Source organism: Bos indicus x Bos taurus, chromosome 13, assembly GCF_003369695.1.
Source record: "Bos indicus x Bos taurus breed Angus x Brahman F1 hybrid chromosome 13, Bos_hybrid_MaternalHap_v2.0, whole genome shotgun sequence".
In the NCBI taxonomy this organism is placed as follows: Eukaryota; Metazoa; Chordata; class Mammalia; order Artiodactyla; family Bovidae; genus Bos; species Bos indicus x Bos taurus.
This window is the reverse complement of record NC_040088.1, coordinates 29,984,742-30,003,692: the sequence shown is the minus strand read 5'-3', so window position 1 is coordinate 30,003,692 and position 18,951 is coordinate 29,984,742. Positions and strand designations below refer to the sequence as shown.

The following is an 18,951-nucleotide window of genomic DNA, read 5'->3' as shown; positions in this document are numbered from 1 at the left end:
TACACATATTGGTAGATTTTTTTTTTTTCAAGTTTTTGCTTTACAGAAAAATCCTCTATAACATTCATGCACAGGTTTTGTGTGGAGGTAGTTTTTGTTTTTCTGAATAAATGTCTAGAAGCGTAATTTCTGGGTCATATAATGCACTTCTTTTTGTGAAAGGAGTAAGAAGTGATTCCTTTTTTGGAGGCAGGTCATACAAGTTCTGAGATCCACGTTGCACTGTGAAATTGGCTAAATTTTACTAATTACATCTTTAAAGGACTGGAGTAAGAAATCATTACAGGAGCAGACCTGCTTCCATTCCACAGGGTTGAGAGGCCCTGGAGAAACTTCTTTTGGTTGAGGCAGGTGTAGAATCAGACTACAAGCCAGCCACGTCCTAGAGTTCTGGAATTGGTACTTTGGGACAAGCCCACAGCCACAGATTCTTCCTGGGGTCTGTGAGTTTGCCTAGGGCTCCCAAACTGGGGTTCACCATGAATGAGGTCAGGGACCCAACGGAGAGAATAGTGGCCCCAAGTTCTAGCCAAATAAGGAGCAAGTTTATTTCTATTAGGTTTGTTCACTCTCTCTGAAAACATAAGTAACTCCTCACTCTCCATGAGCCTTCTCTGTCTGAATTCTATTTCACCATCAGAAGCAGAAACTGTCTAGAATGCAGAAGCAGATTACAATTTCACAAACATTTCACATCATCATAGGCACTTCCTCTTACATCTTGGGAGGTGGGGCTTCTCTCCTCTCCACCAAGCACAGATGTTCTGGTTTTCCCTAGGACACATTTGGACACAGCGGGCTCCTCAGGCCTCTACGATGCCCATCCCTGCCTTCTGGGTCCACCCTCCTCCTCTTTGCCTGCTGCTGACTCTGCTGCTGGGACTCACAGGTAAGTATTCCTTTGGGTAGAATCTCCTTTTTCCTGCCTTCTGGACCTTCACTGCCCCAGTACTTTTAGGGTCTCCATGTAAACATGAGTGCTCAATCCATGCTACAGAAGTCCAAGGGGTAGACATTATCTGAGAGCATAAAATCAGGGATCTGAGTGTTTTCTCTGTGGATCCACACCTGCAGCCTATTACCAGAGGCTTCCAAACAGATACTTCAAACACCAACCATGACGGATTTGTGCATATTATCTAATTCTCACAATGTCCCAGTGTGATAACTATTAACAGTGAACTGCAGATGGGGAAATTGAGGCAGAGAGTAACTTGACCAATGTCACAATGTCATCTAAGGCAGTAGAGCACAGGATTAAAATCCAGGATGTTCAGCTGCAGAATTGATTCTTTGAGCCATGTTGTGCTGCTCAGCTTCTCAGAGGAGCCTAATTGCAGAAAAATCAGAAAACAGAGAAGTAAATAGTAGGTAAGTCATCACACACCATGCTACTCATTTAAAAATCTTACAGTGCGTACTCCCAAACTTTTGTTGGTGATGTGTTAGATGGTTCCTATCTGCTAACTTTTTTTTTTAACTGGGCTTTAAACATCTGTTATAATGGTGTTTGATCCTCAAAACAGCTTGTACACTATCATGCTAGGCTACACTTTAATACATGTTTGTGGATGCATGATATGTGTATGTTTATGTATGTGAATGAGTGGGTATGAGGAAGTGTTCTCAGAAATGAGATTTCAGAAAGACTTCCTTATTTTTCCCATGAGTCATTTTTCACTCTACATGAAATGACATAGACAGATAATTAGTTTCTGCTGCCTTTCAGCAACAACTCTCCTTTTAACTTCTCTATATATTTATCCCTTGGAAAAGTGAAAGTGTTAGTTGCTCAGTTGGGTCTGACTCTCTGCGACACTATGGATTGTAGCCCACCAGGCTCCTCTGTCCATGGAATTTTCCAGGCAAGAATACTGGAATGGGTAGCCATGCCCGTCTCCAGGGCATCTTCCCAACCCAGGGATCGAACCCAGGTCTCCTTCATTCCAGGCAGGTTCTTTATCGTCTGAGCCACCAGGGCTTACCCTTCCTCAAACTCTTAAGAAAACTTGGTTCTTGGTAAATGGGTAGAATTTTGTGCGTACCCATCTTGGAGTCCCCTCTTTCATGCTGGATAGGGGTGAGGAAGAAAGGAGGGGATTAAAGACACCGAGACTCTTGCCTATATGATCTATATACTCATATCCATATCTGTAATTATATTTATATCCATATTTATAAGAATCTATATCATCTAATGCTTGTTGAAGCCTGCACACCTCAGGAAATCTATTGAGTAAAAACTATTCATTTTCTTGCACATCCGTCTTGTGCCAGACACTGTTGGAAATGCTCACAGTTGTTTACTCATGTGACATCAAATCCAAACTAGAGCCTCTGGTCACCCCTACCTTACAGAGAAGAAAAAAGAGCAAGGAGAAGTTCAAGGTCACTCAGTGGTAAATGGTAGAGGTATAGTTTAAATTCAAGCAATCTGATACTAGAGCTCATGAGTTTAACCTTTGGTCTTCTTGATGCTGTGGCCCTGCTTCTATCTCATGATCATGAGATTTCAGCCACTTCTGTCAATAAGTTGCAGAGCGGGGAGTGTGGGGAAGAGGGTTTGTGGTTTTCTTCTTCTGGGCTCTTCTGCTTCTTGCATACATACAAGTCACTTTTGTTTTCCCCAAGCCATATATTCATTCTGGCATTTGGTTGACAATACACTACTGAGGACATAGAAGCAACTAGAACATTTGAGGTTATGATATACATGCAAAAAAGAAGACGTAAAAATGGCTAGCACCTGGACAGTAGCTAGTAGAGATAAGAGGGAAAAAATTCAGGTTCTGGGTGCATGCTGAAGAGGATTTTCTGATGCATAGGATGTGTGGTGGGAGAAAAGACTATGGTTTTGAGATTTGTGCATCTAGAAGAAGTATGGTGGCTCAGCTGAGATACAGAGGGTGGCAGGGGTTGGGAGGAGATTCAGTTTGGTTTCAGATGTTGTTAACTGTGAGATATCTATTTCTATCTAAAAATCATGACAAGTGGATAGTTGGACAAGCAAGTTCAGAGGAAAGACCTGGGCCAAAGATGTAAATTAAAAAATTATTGATTTATGATTGTAGAGATTTTTTTTTCCTATTCCTTGATTCTCTGATCCCTCTTCTCTACTCCCTCCATTTCTCTCTCCAACTTTTTTTCATGTTTCTTCCCGTTTTTGTCTTAGCAGTTCACCTTCCCCAACCTCAGTCTTCTTTTTCAGACTTTAAAAACTAAACCATTTGATGATGTTGACACATCACAGGACCTTCCCTGTAATAGGATGCACTCTTGTTAGGAGGCATGCTGCTGCTGCTAAGTCACTTCAGTCGTGTCCAACTCTGTGTGACCCCATAGACGGCAGCCCACCAGGCCCCCCCACCAGTCCCTGGGATTCTCCAGGCAAGAACACTGGAGTGGGTTGCCATTTCCTTCTCCAATGCATGAAAGTGAAAAGTGAAAGTGAAGTCGCTCAGTCATGTCTCACTCTTAGCGACCCCATGGACTGCCGCCCACCAGGCTCCTCCGACCATGGAATTTTCCAGGCAAGAGTGCTGGAGTGGGGTGAGTGGGTCATTGCCTTCTCCGGTTAGGAGGCATAATTGGTTACAAATAGTGCTTAAGCAAAAGTCACTCAGTTGTGTCCGACTCTTTGCAATCCCATGGACTATACAGTCCATGGAGTTCTCCAGGCCAGAACACTGGTGTGGGTAGCCTTTCCCTTCTTCAGGGAATCTTCCCAACCTATATCTCCTGCATTGCAGGCAGATTCTTTACCAGTTGAGCTACGAGGGAAGCCCCAAATAGTGCTTAGTGGGTGGACTTGTCAGTTCACACTCTGCTCAGGTGAACCACACATGTTCTTCCTAAAGAGTAGGGAAGAAATAGAAAAAAAAAAACAAAACAGGATTTGTTTGTGGCATCAAAACAACTTGTTCTTTTGATTTACATCCCAGCAATTAGGCTTATGCATGTTTAATAGGATATTTCAGATAAGAAAGAATGTGTTTGTATTTCCCTGTATCTCCTGAAACTAGATAGTCAGTGAGGCAATGAAATTAACCTGGAAAATTTGTTCAGTTCAGTTCAGTCACTCAGTCGTGACCAACTCTTTGCGACCCCATGAATTGCAGCACGCAAGGCCTCCCTGTCCATCACCAACTCCCGGAGTTCACTCAGACTCACGTCCATTGAGTCAGCATTGCCATCCAGCCATCTCATCCTCTGTTGTCCCCTTCTCCTCCGGCCCCCAATCCCTCCCAGCATCAGAGTCTTTTCCAAAGAGTCAACTCTTCACATGAGGTGGCCAAAGTACTGGAGTTTCAGCTTCAGCATCATTCCCTCCAAAGAAATCCCAGGGCTGATCTCCTTCAGAATGGACTGGTTAGATATCCTTGCAGTCCAAGGGACTTTCAAGAGTCTTCTCCAACACCACAGTTCAAAAGCATCAATTCTTTGGCATGACCCTTATTTTCAGTTTTGTTTTGTTTTGTTTTTGTTTTTGTTTTTGGCAGTTACAAACGTTTATTTTTACTTCAGTCTGATGGAGTTCATCTCCAGCAAAGTCTGAATAAGCTCCTGTTGCTATTTGAGCCATAAACTATACAGGTGTGATCTGATGGCATATATGTCAATGCTCTTGGGTCTAAGAAAGAAGTTTCTGTCTATACACTTGCAGGACTTCTGTTTTACATTTATTTAATTTTTAAAAAATTTTTTTATTTTTAAACTTTACAATATTGTATTGGTTTTGCCAAATATCAAAATGAATCCGCCACAGGTATACATGTGTTCCCCATCCTGAACCCTCCTCCCTCTTCCCTCCCATACCATCCCTCTGGGTCGTCCCAGTGCACCAGCCCCAAGCATCCAGTATCGTGCATCGAACCTGGACTGGCGACTTGTTCCATATATGATATTATACGTATTTCAATGCCATTCTCCCAAATCACCCCACCCTCTCCCTCTCCCACAGAGTCCAAAAGACTGTTCTATACATCAGTGTCTCTTTGGCTGTCTCATATACAGGGTTATTGTTACCATCTTTCTAAATTCCATATATATGCATTAGTATACTGTATTGGTGTTTTTCTTTCTGGCTTACTTCACTCTGTACAATAGGCTCCAGTTTCACCCACCTCATTAGAACTGATTCAAATGTATTCTTTTTAATGGCTGAGTAATACTCCATTGTGTATATGTACCACAGCTTTCTTATCCATTCATCTGTTGATGGACATCTAGGTTGCTTCCATGTCCTGGCTATTATAAACAGTGCTGTGATGAACATTGGGGTACATGTGTCTCTTTCAATTCTGGTTTCGTCAGTGTGTATGCCCAGCAATGGGATTGCTGGAGGATATTTAGGGCTAGCTCACTGTGGTTTTAATTTGCATGTTCCAATTAGTAGTGATGTTGAGCACTGTTTTATATGCTTGTTGACTGTCTACATATATTCTTTGGAGAAATGCCTGTTCAATTTTTTTGATCATTTTTAAGTTGAGTTGTTTGTTATTTTGTTGCTGAATAGTAGGATTTCCCTTTACAGTTGCTTTCTGTGCATCTCACATGTATTTATATTATGTGTTTATGTTTTCATTTGTCTCCAGGCATTCTCTAATTCCCCTGGTGATTTCATCTTTTACCTACTGATTTTTTAAGAGTATGTTGCTTGATTTTTATGTATTGGTGAATATCTTATTTCTGTTTCTGTTATTGATCTAGTTTGATTTTTCAAACTGTTTGACTGGTGAGTTGCTTGAATAACCCTCATTCAGATTCCATTAATTTGCCTCCTCATTCATCCTGCGTGACAATGACACATACATAGATTTTTGTTATGGCAACTGGTTTCTGTAACTGTCAGGACAGATATGTGTGATAGATAGAAAATAATCCCCCAACATAGGAGGAGCAATCAAAATTGTGAAGTAGGAGAAGCTCACCTTCTCCCACAAATACTTCAAAAATACATTTACATACAGAACAATTTTCACAATATTTACTGAGCACTGGCAGAACTTAGACTTTTGAAATGGCAGGAAAATCTCCATGCAACCGGATAGGACAAAAGAAAAAAAGAAGAAAGTAAGACAGGAATCAGGAGGGGATCTGCACACCTTGGGGAGAACTGTGAAAGAGACAGGTTCTTGCACTCTAGGAAGTCTCCTCACCAGTAGGGATATAAGCTGGGAGAGAGGGGGAGCTTCAGAGTCTCAGAGGAGAATACAACACCTGGTTTGCAGTAGCTAGACCAGACAGAGACTTGCACGGATGGTCAGTGCCATTGATCAGCACTCCCCAGCCTGAGAAAATCATGGGCCCATTGGGTGGGAGCTGGGTGCTTGTAGCTCAGGATTCAGAGATCAGACCCTGGCAAAGGATTGTGTGGAAATAGCCTGAAGGTGCAGGAGCCTGATATGACCTCACCTGAGGGTGTATTGTTTGAGGGGTGTGCAAGGGGAGGGGTAGGACCCACCATTTTCTCTGCTCTCAGGTGGCAAGATACTGCCTACACAGCTCCAGGAGGTATCACCAGTCACTCCTGCCAAGCCCTTGTTTAGAAGTAGTTGCACTCAGGAGGGCACTGTTGTGCCCTGGGGCTACAGGAATGGTCAAGAGCTACGTCCACTCCCATAATGAGCTCCAAGGCATGTGTGAGTGACCACCACTACCACGAACCCAAGAACAAGGCACCAGCCACCACATCTGCACACCCCCATCAAGGCAATAATGGTGAACATACGCTGAGGGAAGAGGTGGCAGGCATCCACACTGAAAATAGCCTCTGCACCAAAAATATTAAACCCACACAAACTACGCAGGGATGCTCCCCAAGAAATAGTCCTTCAAGACCACAGTAGATATCTTTTCTTCTAAACTCACAGAATAAGAAAAGTATAGGTAAAATGAAGACGCAAAGAATCACTTCCAGTTAAAAGACCAAGAGAATTCCCCTGAAAGAACAAACAATGACAGACGTTTTTAGACTAATAGACACTGATTTGAAAAGGGAAATAATGAAAATACTAAAAGAATTAAGCAGGCTATCAACAGAAATGCAAAATATTGTAAAAAGGAACTAGAAAAATCATTTTCTGAGATGAAAAGTGAACTAAAGGCAATGAATAGCAGAAAAAATAATGCAGAAGGAAAAAAAGTGATCTGGAAGATAGAATAATGAAAATCACTGAGTCAGAAAAGTATACAGACATTCAAGCAAAAGGAAACCAAAGCAATAAAAGCAATAAAAAAATATGAGACTTATGGAATAACAAAAAGCTTGAAAACCTACACGTAATAGAGATTCCAGAAAGGAAAGAAAGAGAAAGGGGAGTCAAAAATTTGAAGAAATTAAGGCTAGAAACTTCCCAAATCTAAAGAAGGAAACTGGTATTCAGGAACAGGAAGCTCAAAGGGTCCCAAATACCATAAACCCAAACAGATCTATACCAAGGCATATTAAAATAAAAATGGCAAAAGTTAGAGAATTCTAAAAGGTAGCAAGAGATAAACAAAGAGTTAACTACAAGGGAACCCTCAAAAGGCTATCAGCAGATTTCTCTACAGAAGGATTGCAGGCCAGAGGGGGTGGCAAGACATTGATTCAAAGTCCTAAAAGGGAAAAATCTGCAACCTAGGATCTTCTACCCACCAAGATATTTATTTAGAGTGGAAGGAGTGATAAAGAATTTTTCAGACAAGCAAAGCTAAAAGAAAACATCAATACTAAACCTATTCTAAAAGAAACATTGAAAAGTCTTCACTACCTAGAAAAGGAGTACGAACATATAGGAAAGAGTAAATCACAATTGAAAAACAGATCACCTAAATAAGCTAATACACATATTTTAAAATAAAAATTCTGTGGAAGTGATGATAAAGACAGTGAACAGCAAAAGGATTAATATGAAGATGTAAAAGGGGACATCAGAATCATATTGATGAAATGTAGGGAAGGAGAGTAGGAAAATATACCCTTAAAAAATTTCCTAGAAAGTGTTTGAACCTATATGACTATCAGTCTAAGGCAAGTAGATATATGATGGGGTTAACATACTTGAGAAACATGGTAAACACATATCAAAAACATACAATAGAGTCACAAAAACCAAAAACATGAGTATAATATAAAAGAAAATCATCAAACCACAAAAGGGAAAAGAAAGAGACAATATAGAAATATAAAATCGATGGGAAAACAAGGCATAAATTGATAATAAATACATATTTATCAATAATTAATTTAAATATCGATGGAATGAATGCTCCAATCAAAAGACACATAGTGGCATATTGGATTTTAAAAAGTAAGAGCCTACAGTATGCTGCCTTCAGGAGATTCACTTTAGGGCAAAAGATACACATCAATTGAGAGTAAGGGGATGGAAAAAGATATTTCATGCAAACAGAAATGGCAAGAAAGGCGAGGTCACAATACTCACATCATACAAAACAGACTTTAAAACAAAGGCCATAAAGATAAATAACAAGGCCACTATACATTGATAAAAGAATCAATATAAGAATAGGTTTTAATACTTATCAAAATATATTCACCTAATATACCAATCCCAAAGAAAGGCAATGCCAAAGAATGCTCAAACTACCGCATTCATCTCACAAGCTAGTAAAGTAATGCTCAAAATTCTTCAAGCCAGGCTTCAGTAATACATGAACCATGAACTTCCAGATGTTCAAGCTGGTTTTAGAAAAGGCAGAGGAACCAGAGATCAAATTGCCAACATCCTCTGGATCATGGAAAAAGCAAGAGAGTTCCAGAAAAACATCTATTTCTGCTTTATTGACTATGCCAAAGCCTTTGACTGTGTGGATCACAATAAACTGTGGAAAATTCTTCAAGAGATGGGAATACCAGACTACCTGATTTGCCTCTTGAGAAATTTGTATGAAGGTCAGGAAGCAACAGTTAGAACTGGACATGGAACAACAGACTGGTTCCAAATAGGAAAAAGAGTACGTCAAGGCTGTATATTGTCACCCTGCTTATTTAACTTCTATGCAGAGTACATCATGAGAAATGCTGGGCTGGAAGAAGCACAAGCTGGAATCAAGATTGCTGGGAGAAATATCAATAACCTCAGATATGCAGATGATACCACCCTTATGGAAGAAAGTGAAGAGGAACTAAAAAACCTCTTGATGAAAGTGAAAGAGGAGAGTGAAAAAGTTGGCTTAAAGCTCAACATTCAGAAAATGAAGATCATGGCATCTGGTCCCATCACTTCATGGGAAATAGATGGGGAAACAGTGGAAACAGTGTCAGACTTTATTTTTTGGGCTCCAAAATCACTGCAGGTGGTGACTGCAGCCATGAAATTAAAAGACACTTACTCCTTGGAAGGAAAGTTATGACCAACCTAGATAGCATATTGAAAAGCAGAGACATTACTTTGCCAACAAAGGTCCGTCTAGTCAGGGCTATGGTTTTTCCAGTGGTCATGTGTGGATGTGAGAGTTAGACTGTGAATAAAGCTGAGTGCTGAAGAATTGGTGCTTTTGAACTGTGGTGTTGGAGAAGACTCTTGAGAGTCCCTTGGACTGCAAGGAGATCCAACCAGTCCATTCTGAAGGAGATCAGCCCTGGGATTTCTTTGGAAGGAATGATGCTAAAGCTGAAACTCCAGTACTTTGGCCACCTCATGTGAAGAGTTGACTCATTGGAAAAGACTCTGATGCTGGGAGGGATTGGGGGCAGGAGGAGAAGGGGACGACAGAGGATGAGATGGCTGGATGGCACCACTGACTCGATGGACATGAGTCTGAGTGAACTCTGGGAGTGGGTGATGGACAGGGAGGCCTGGCGTGCTGCAATTCATGGGTTCACAAAGAGTCAAACACAACTGAGCGACTGAACTGAACTGAACTGAATATAGGAGCACTGAAATACACAAAACACATACTAACAGAAATAAAGGGAGAAGTTGATAGGAATAAAATAATCATAGGCTACATTAGCTCCCCACTCACATCAATGGACGGATATAGACAGAAAATCAATAAGGCAGCAGAGATCCTAAATGATATAATAGAACAGTTAGACTTCACTGATATTTTCAGGAGATTATAAAATTTTTTTTAAAAAACAGAAAACATTTGTTTCAAGTGTATATGAAACATTCTCTTGGACTGATCACATATTGGGACACGAAACAGGTCTCAACAAATTTAAGAGTGTAGAAATCATCTCCTGCATCTTTTCTGACTACAACAGCATGAAACTAGAAATGAACCACAGAAAAAGAAATGAGAACAATTACATGGAGAACAAACTACATGCTAGTAACATACCAATTGGGTAAGTGATGAAATCAAAGAGGAAATCAAAAAACACCTTGAGACAAATGACAATAAGAGCACAGCCACACAAAATCTGTGGAATGTAGCAAAAGCCATCCTGAGAGGGAAGTTCACAGCAATACAGGGTTTCATCAAAAGAAAAAAAAGAAAAATCTCAAATAAACAAACTGACCTACCACTTAAAAGAATTGGAAAAAGAAGAACAAACAAAACCTAAAGTCAGTTTGTCCCCAAAAGAAGAACAAACAAAGCCTAAAGGGAGGAGATAATAAAGATCAGAGAGGAAATAAATAAAACAGAGATTTTTTTTAAAAGTAGTAAAAAAAAAATCAATAAAACCTAGAACTGGCTCTTTGAAAGGGTAAACAAGATGATAAACCTCTGGCCAGAATCACCAAGAAGAAAAGAGAGAGCCCAAATAAACAAAATAAGAAATGAAAATGGAGACACAATATCCAATACCTTAGAAATGCAAAAACCCATAAGAGAATACTATGAACAATTATATGCCAAAACATTTAACAACCTAAAAGAAACAGACAAGTTTCTAGAAACATATACCTACCAAAAATGAATCAAGAAGAAGTTGACAATTTGAACAGACCTGTTACTAGAGGTGACGTAGAATATGTAATTAAGAAAAAAAAATTCCTTATAAACAAAAGTCTGGAACCAGATGGCTTCACAGGCAAATTCTACCAAACATATGTAGAAGAACTTACATTAATTCTTCTCAAACTCTTCCAAAATATTAAAAAGGAAAAAGCACTCCTAAGGGCATTCTATGAAGCCACCATGACTCTGATACCAAAACCAGACACAGATACCACAAAAAGAAAGTTACAGCCCAGTTTTTTGATGAAAATAGATGTAAAAATTCTCAACAAAATATTATCAAGCCAAATCTAACACATAAACAAGATCATACACCACAACCAAGTTGGATTCATGTCAAGTTCACAAGTGTGGTTCAACATATGCAAATCAATCAATGTGATATACTTCATAAAAAAATAATAGACAAAACCACATAATCACTTCAATAGATGCAGAAAAAGCATTTCACAAAATTCAACATCTGTTCATGATAAAAACTAACCAAAGTGGATATACAGGGAACATATCTCAATATAATAAAAGCTATTTATGACAAACCCACAGCTAATATAATATTCAATGATGAAAAGCTGAAAGGTTTTCCACTAAAATCAAGAACAAGACAAGGATACTTACTCTCACCTCTTCTATTAAGCATACTTTTGGAAGTCCCAGCCACAGAAATCAAAGCAAGAAATGAAAGGTATCCAAATGGGAAGAGAAGAGGTGAAATGTCAATACATGCAGATGGCATGATACTGTATACAGAAAATCTTAAAGATTCCACACAAAACACACTAGAACTGATCAACGAATTCTGCAATTCAGCAGAATAGAGGATTAATACAGAGAAATTGGTTGCATTTCCTTATACTAACAACAAAATATCAGAAACGGAATGTTAAAAAAAAAAAGACAATACCTTTTAAAAATTACAGCCCCTGAAATAAAATACTTAGAAATAAATCTGAGTAAGGAAGTGAGGATGAACCCTCCCAGATTGAAAGGTGTTCAATACTCTACTGGGAAAGAGTAGAGGGCAATTACTAATAGCTCCAGAAAGAATGAAGTAACTGGGTCAAAGTGGAAACGGTGCTCAGTTGTGGATGTGTCTGGTGGTGAAGGGCTTTCCCAGTGGCTCAGCGGTAAAGAATCTGGCTGCAATGCAGGAACCACAGGAAACATGTTTTTGATCCCTGGGTCAGGAAGATCCCCTGGAGGAGGGCATGGCAACCCACTCCAGTATTCTTGCCTGGAAAATCCCATGGACAGAGGAGCCTGGCAGGCTACAGTCCATAGGATCGCAAAGAATCAGACATGACTGAAGTGACTAAGCAGCAGCAGCTGGTGGTGAAAGTAAAGTTTGATGCTGTAAAGAATACTATTGCATAGAAACCTGGAATGTTAGGTCCATGAATCAAGGTAAACTGGATATAGTCAAGCAGGAGATGGCAAGAGTGAACATCAACATCTTAGGAATCAGTGAACTAAAATGGATGGGAATTGGCAAATTTAATTCAGATGACCATAATATCTCTCACTTAGAAGAAACGGAGTATCTCTCATAGTCAACGAGAGTCTGAAATGCCGTTCAGTTCAGCTCAGTTCAGTCGCTCAGTCGTGTCCAACTCTTTGCGATCCCATGAATTGCAGTACGCCAGGCCTCCCTGTCCATCACCAACTCCCGGAGTCCACCCATACCCATGTCCATCAACCATGTCGGTAATGCCATCCAACCATCTCATCCTCTGTCGTCCCCTTCTCCTCCTGCCCTCAATCTTTCCCAGCATCAGGGTCTTTTCAAAAGAGTCAGCTCTCTGCATCAGGTGGCCAAAGTAGTGGAGTTTCAGCTTCAGCATCAGTCCTTCCAATGAACAATCAGGACTGATCTCCTTTAGGATTGGCTGGTTGGATCTCCTTGCAGTCCAAGGGACTCTCCTGAGTCTTCTCCAACACCACAGTTCAAAAACATCAATTCTTTGGCGCTCAGCTTTCTTTATAGTCCAACTCTCACATCCATACATGACCACTGGAAAAACCACAGCCTTGACTAGACGGACCTTTGTTGGCAAAGTAATGTTTCTGCTTTTTAGTATGCTGTCTAGGTTGGCCATAATTTTCCTTCCAAGGAGTAAGCGTCTCTTAATTTCATTGCTGCAATCACCATCTGTAGCAATCTTGGAGCCCAGAAAAATAAAGTCAGCCATTGTTTCCACTGTTTCCCCATCTATTTGCCATGAAGTGATGGGACCGGATGCCATGATCTTTGTTTTCTGAATGTTGAGCTTTAAGCCAACTTTTTCACTCTCCTCTTTCACTTTCATCAAGAGGCTCTTTAGTTCTTTTTCACTTTCTGCCATAAGGGTGGTGTCATCTGCATATCTGAGGTTATTGATATTTCTCCCGGCAATCTTGATTCCAGCTTGTGCTTCTTCCAGCCCAGCATTTCTCATGATGTACTCTGCATAGAAGTTAAATAATCAGGGTGACAATATACAGCCTTGACTTGGATGCAATCTCAAAAATCACAGAATTATCTCAAGTTCCTTTCCAAGGCAAACCATTTAACGTCACAGTATCCAGGTCTATGCCCCAGCCACTGATGCTGTAGAAGCTGAAGTTGACTGGTTCTGTAAAGATCTACAGCACCTTCTATAACCAACACCAAAAAAAAAAAAAAAAAAAGTCTTTTTCTTATAGGGGATTGGAATGCAAAAGTAGGAAATCAAGAGATATTCAGAGTAACAGGCAAGTTTGACCTTAGAGTACAAAATGAATCAGGGCAAATGCTAACAGAATTTTGTCAAGAGAACACACTGGTCATAGCAAACAACCTATTCCAACAACACAAGAGACGACTCTACACATGGACACCACCAGATGGTCAATATCAAAATCAGAGTAGTTATATTCTTTGCAGCCAAAGATGGAGAAGTTCTATACAATCAGCAAAAACAAGAGCTGGAGCTAACTGTGGCTCAGATCATGAGCTCCTTATTGCAAAATTCAGGCTTAAATTGAAGAAAGTGGGGGAAATCACTGGACCATTCAGGTATGATATAATCAAATCCCTTATGATTAAACAATGGAAGTGACAAACAGATTCAAGGGATTAGATCTGGTAAACAGAATGCCTGAAGAATTACGTATGGAGGTTTGTAGCATTGTACAGGAGGTGGTGACCAAAACTATCCCCAAGAAAAAGAAGTGAAAGAAGGCAAAGTGGCTGTCTGAGGAGGCTTTACAAATAGCTGAGGAAAGAAGAGACGTGAAAGGTGAGGGAGAAATGCAAAGATATACCCAACTGAATGCAGAGTTCCAGAGAATAGCAAGGAGAGATAAGAAAGCCTTCTTCAATGAACATTGCAAAGAAATAGAGGAAAGCAATAGAATGGGAAAGGCTAGAGATCTGTTCAAGAAAATTGGAGATATTAAGGAAACATTTCATGCAAGTTTGGGCATGATAAAGGACAGAAATGGTAAAGACTTAACAGGGCAGAAGAGATTAAGAGGTGGCAAGAAAATAACAGAGAAACTGTACCAAAAAAGCTCTTAATGACCTGGATAACCATGATGGTATGGTCACTCACCTAGAGCCAGACATCTTGGAGTCTGAAGTCAAGTGGGCCTTAGGAGGCATTACTACCAACAAAGCTAGTAGAGGTGACAGAATTCCACCTGAGCTATTTAAAATCCTAAAGGATGATGCTGTGAAAGTGCTGCGTTCATTATGCTAGCGAATTTGGAAAACTCAGTAGTGGCCACGGGACTGGAAAAGATCAGTTTTCATTCCAATCCCAGAGAAAGGCAATGCCAAAGAATGTTCAAAGTACCATACAATATGCTCATTTCACATGCTAACAAGGTAATGCTCCAAATCCTTCAAGCTAGGCTTCAGCAGTACCTGAACTGAGAATGTTCAAAGTACCATATAATATGCTCATTTCACATGCTAGCAAGGTAATGCTCCAAATCCTTCAAGCTAGGCTTCAGCAGTACCTGAACTGAGAACTTCCAGATGTACAAGCTGGGTTTTAAAGAGGCAGAGGAACCAGAGAGAAAATTGCCAACAGTAGTTGGATCATGGCTCACCTGCACCTGCACCTAGAGCTCCACTTCTCTCCCAGCCGGGCGGTCGCCGGCTCTACGGCTGCAGCTCGCAAGATTGTTATGGCCTACCCGGGATACGGAGGAGGGTTTGGCAATCCACTGGGACAGCCAGGATACCCTGGACACCTAGCTTATCCAGGCAGTATTTCAACAGGAGACCCCATGTGGAAATGCTTCCTTGCCATTGCTGGCCAGGATGGTGAAGTGGATGCTGAAGAACTTCAGAAGTGTTTAACACAGTCTGGAATTAGTGGAACTTATTCTCCCTTCAGTTTGGAAACCTGCAGAATTATGATTGCCATGTTGGATAGAGATCACTCAGGAAAAATGGGATTTAATGAATTCCAAGAACTTTGGGCAGCTCTTAACTCCTGGAAGCAAAACTTCATAACTGTTGATAAAGATGGAAGTGGCTCAGTAGAGCATCATGAACTGAATCAAGCCATTGCTGCTATGGGTTATAGGTTGACTCCTCAAACAGTAACTACCATTGTCAAACGTTACAGCAAGAATGGCCGAATCTTCTTTGATGATTATGTTGCTTGCTGTGTGAAGCTTCGAGCATTGACAGATTTCTTTAGAAGAGACCATTTGCAACAAGGGGTTGTGAGTTTCGTATATGATGATTTTTTGCAGGGCACAATGGCAGTTTGAATGTCTAGAATTTGAAAGCTGAAGAAATACTGTGAGTTTCTCTGCTTAGAAGAAATGAACTGGACTCCTTAGAATTAAAGCTTCTAAGGCTTTTCCATATTCCATATATTGAATCTCTTCTCTGAGTTTTTACTTTAGCTCACAGTGTAAAGCAATAAAAGAGATGTTTTTGTATTTGGAATATTATTGCTTTTAGTAAAGTTATAACTTTAGAGATATCTGCATAATCAACATAGGTGTATAATTAAGTGATATAAATACCTCTTAGCTTTAATTTTGTTTCTTAATTACAAGATAGATTATATATTTTAAAAAGATAGATTGTATAAGAAGCTAAATGATGCAAGCCTAGATAAAACTAATTTATACTTACCTGAAGGTTACAAATTATATTTTGAAAAATTTGTTTGTAGTTGTTGGTATTTGAAAGTGAGCCAGAAAGGGAAGCCTAGATTTTGTGCAATCTTTATAGTAGAGGTTTTTTTATTTGCTCACATAATCAGAGAACAGAAACTTGCGACTCTTTGCCTATGAAGAAGAAAATTGTAGTTCCTAACACTTTATCCTGAATCACATTAGGTGGACCATAAATTAATCTGTGGTGAAATAAAACTACAGGAGGCATTGTTTTTCCTTTTTTAATTTTTTTGCAGTATATGTTTTTCTTCAGTGTGTTTTTATTGTCTTCTGTGGAACAAAATTCTTAATGAACATAACTTCTTTCTCTGTATAGGTAACCTAAAATGGCATCTTTGTTTAAATTTAGGTTTTCTGCAAATGACATATTTTTAATGAAATCTCAATATTTAAGTTTGTTATTTTAAACTACATTGTTTATACATATTGCTATTAGCTGTTTATAAAATTAAAAAAAAATCAAGTAATCTACCACTTTGTTTAAATGTTTAGAAATTACACTTTTGACTTTCTTGACAGCGTTAGTCTGTGATTTTGACATTAGTAAACCCATAAGTCTTTCTCAGTAATTGTGATGTGGGTCCTGAGCATGGTAGACAGCATTTCATTTTTTACTATGAAAACTGAAAGTGGAGTCACCAGGTTCTTAGCATTTTAAGATTACTGATATAAGTTGTAGTTAATCAGTCCCTTGGCAAATATGCCTCAGTCTTTCTAAATGAAGAGTTAGTAAACCACATACTTTTATTACACTTTAACTGAATATCTTCTAGCTTAAAGGTGAATACAAATTAACATAATTTTAATATGGCTTGTGATTGAATTAATAATATAGTTTTTCATATAAGTTTCATAAAAATGGAGGATGAATGGTAGTATCTTAAAAAAAACTTTTATAAAGATACAGAATTGTAAATCAACTTTCATTTTAAAAAAACTTGGAAAGGAAGTAATGTATACTCTTGTTGATATTGATAATTTTATATAATTAGCTGTCAAATTCATTTGGTTAGATTTATAAAAATGTGTGAATGAATAAATCATGTAATTTTGTCAAAAAAAAAAGAAAGACTTCCTCAGTGATCAATGCAAAGAAATAGAGGAAAACAACAGAATGGGAAAGACTAGAAACCTCTTCAAGAAAATTAAAGATACCAAGGGAATATTTCATGCAAAGATGGGTTCGATAAAAGACAGAAATGGTATGGACTTAACAGAAGCAGAAGATATTAAGAAGAGGTGGCAAGAATACACAGAAGAACTGTACAAAAAAGATCTTCACGACCCAGATAATCACGATGGTGTGATCACTGACCTAGATCCAGACATCCTGGAATGTGAAGTCAAGTCGGCCTTAGAAAGCATCACTACGAACAAAGCTAGTGGAGGTGATGGAATTCCAGTTGAGCTATTTCAAATCCTGAAAGATGATGCTGTAAAAGTGCTGCAGTCAATATGCCAGCAAATTTGGAAAACTCAGCAGTGGCCAAAGGACTGGAAAAGGTCAGTTTTCATTCCAATCCCAAAGAAAGGCAATGCCAAAGAATGCTCAAACTACCGCACAATTGCACTCATCTCACACGCTAGTAAAGTAATGCTCAAAATTCTCCAAGTTAGGCTTCAGCAATACGTGAACTGTGAAATTCCAGATGTTCAAGCTGGTTTTTGAAAAGGCAGAGGAACCAGAGATCAAATTGCCAACATCCGCTGGATCATGGAAAAAGCAAGAGAGTTCCAGAAAAACATCTATTTCTGCTTTATTGACTATGCCAAAGCCTTTGACTGTGTGGATCACAATAAACTGTGGGAAATTCTTCAAAAGATGGGAATACCAGACCACCTGACCTGCCTCTTGAGAAATTTGTGTGCAGGTCAGGAAGCAACAGTTAGAACTGGACATGGAACAACAGACCGGTCCCAAATTGGAAAAAGAGTATGTCAAGGCTATATATTGTCATCCTGCTTATTAAACTTCTATGCAGAATACATCATGAGAAATGCTGGGCTGGAAGAAGCATAAGCTGGAATCAAGATTGCTGGGAGAAATATCAATAACCTCAGATATGCAGATGACACCACCCTTATGGCAGAAAGTGAAGAGGAACTAAAAAGCCTCTTAATGAAAGTGAAAGAGGAGAGTGAAAAAGTTGGCTTAAAGCTCAACATTCAGAAAATGAAGATCATGGCATCTGGTCCCATAACTTTATGGCAAATAGATGGGGAAACAGTGGAAACAGTGTCAGGCTACTTTGAGGGGCTCCAAAATCACTGCAGATGGTGACTGCAGCCATGAAATTAAAAGACGCTTACTCCTTGGAAGGAAAGTTATGACCAACCTAGATAGCATATTGAAAAGCAGAGACATTACTTTGCCAACAAAGGTCCGTCTAGTCAAGGCTATGGTTTTTCCTGTGGTCATGTATGGATGTGAGAGTTGGACTGTGAAGAAAGCTGAGCACCGAAGAATTGATGCTTTTGAACTGTGGTGTTGGAGAAGACTCTTGAGAGTCCCTTGGACTGCAAGGAGATCCAACCAGTCCATTCTGAAGGAGATCAGCCCTGGGATTTCCTTGGAAGGAATGATGCTAAAGCTGAAACTCCAGTACTTTGGCCACCTCATGCAAAGAGTTGACACTTTGGAAAAGACTCTGATGCTGGGAGGGATTGGGGGCAGGAGGAGAAGGGGACAGCAGAGGATGAGGTGACTGGATGGCACCACTGACTCGATGGACGTGAGTCTGAGTGAATTCTGGGAGTGTGTGATGGACAGGGAGGCCTGATGTGCTGTGATTCATGGGGTCACAAAGAGTCGGACACAACTGAGAGACTGAACTGAACTAAAATGATGGGGAGAATAACCCAGATTAT

General features: G+C 39.6%; 1 protein-coding gene and 1 pseudogene across 1 annotated transcript in view; both read left to right on the top strand.

Annotated features, from left to right (window-relative positions):
* Positions 1-750: 750 nt before the first annotated feature.
* The window catches only part of LOC113903307 (signal-regulatory protein beta-1-like), a 36,396-nt gene continuing 18,195 nt past the window's right edge, over positions 751-18,951 (top strand). Inside the window, 1 exon segment of the mRNA XM_027559263.1 lies at positions 751-889. Coding sequence (XP_027415064.1) covers positions 760-889 — 130 coding nt within the window. The 5' untranslated portion in view covers positions 751-759.
* On the top strand, positions 14,998-15,940 carry LOC113903308 (annotated as a pseudogene).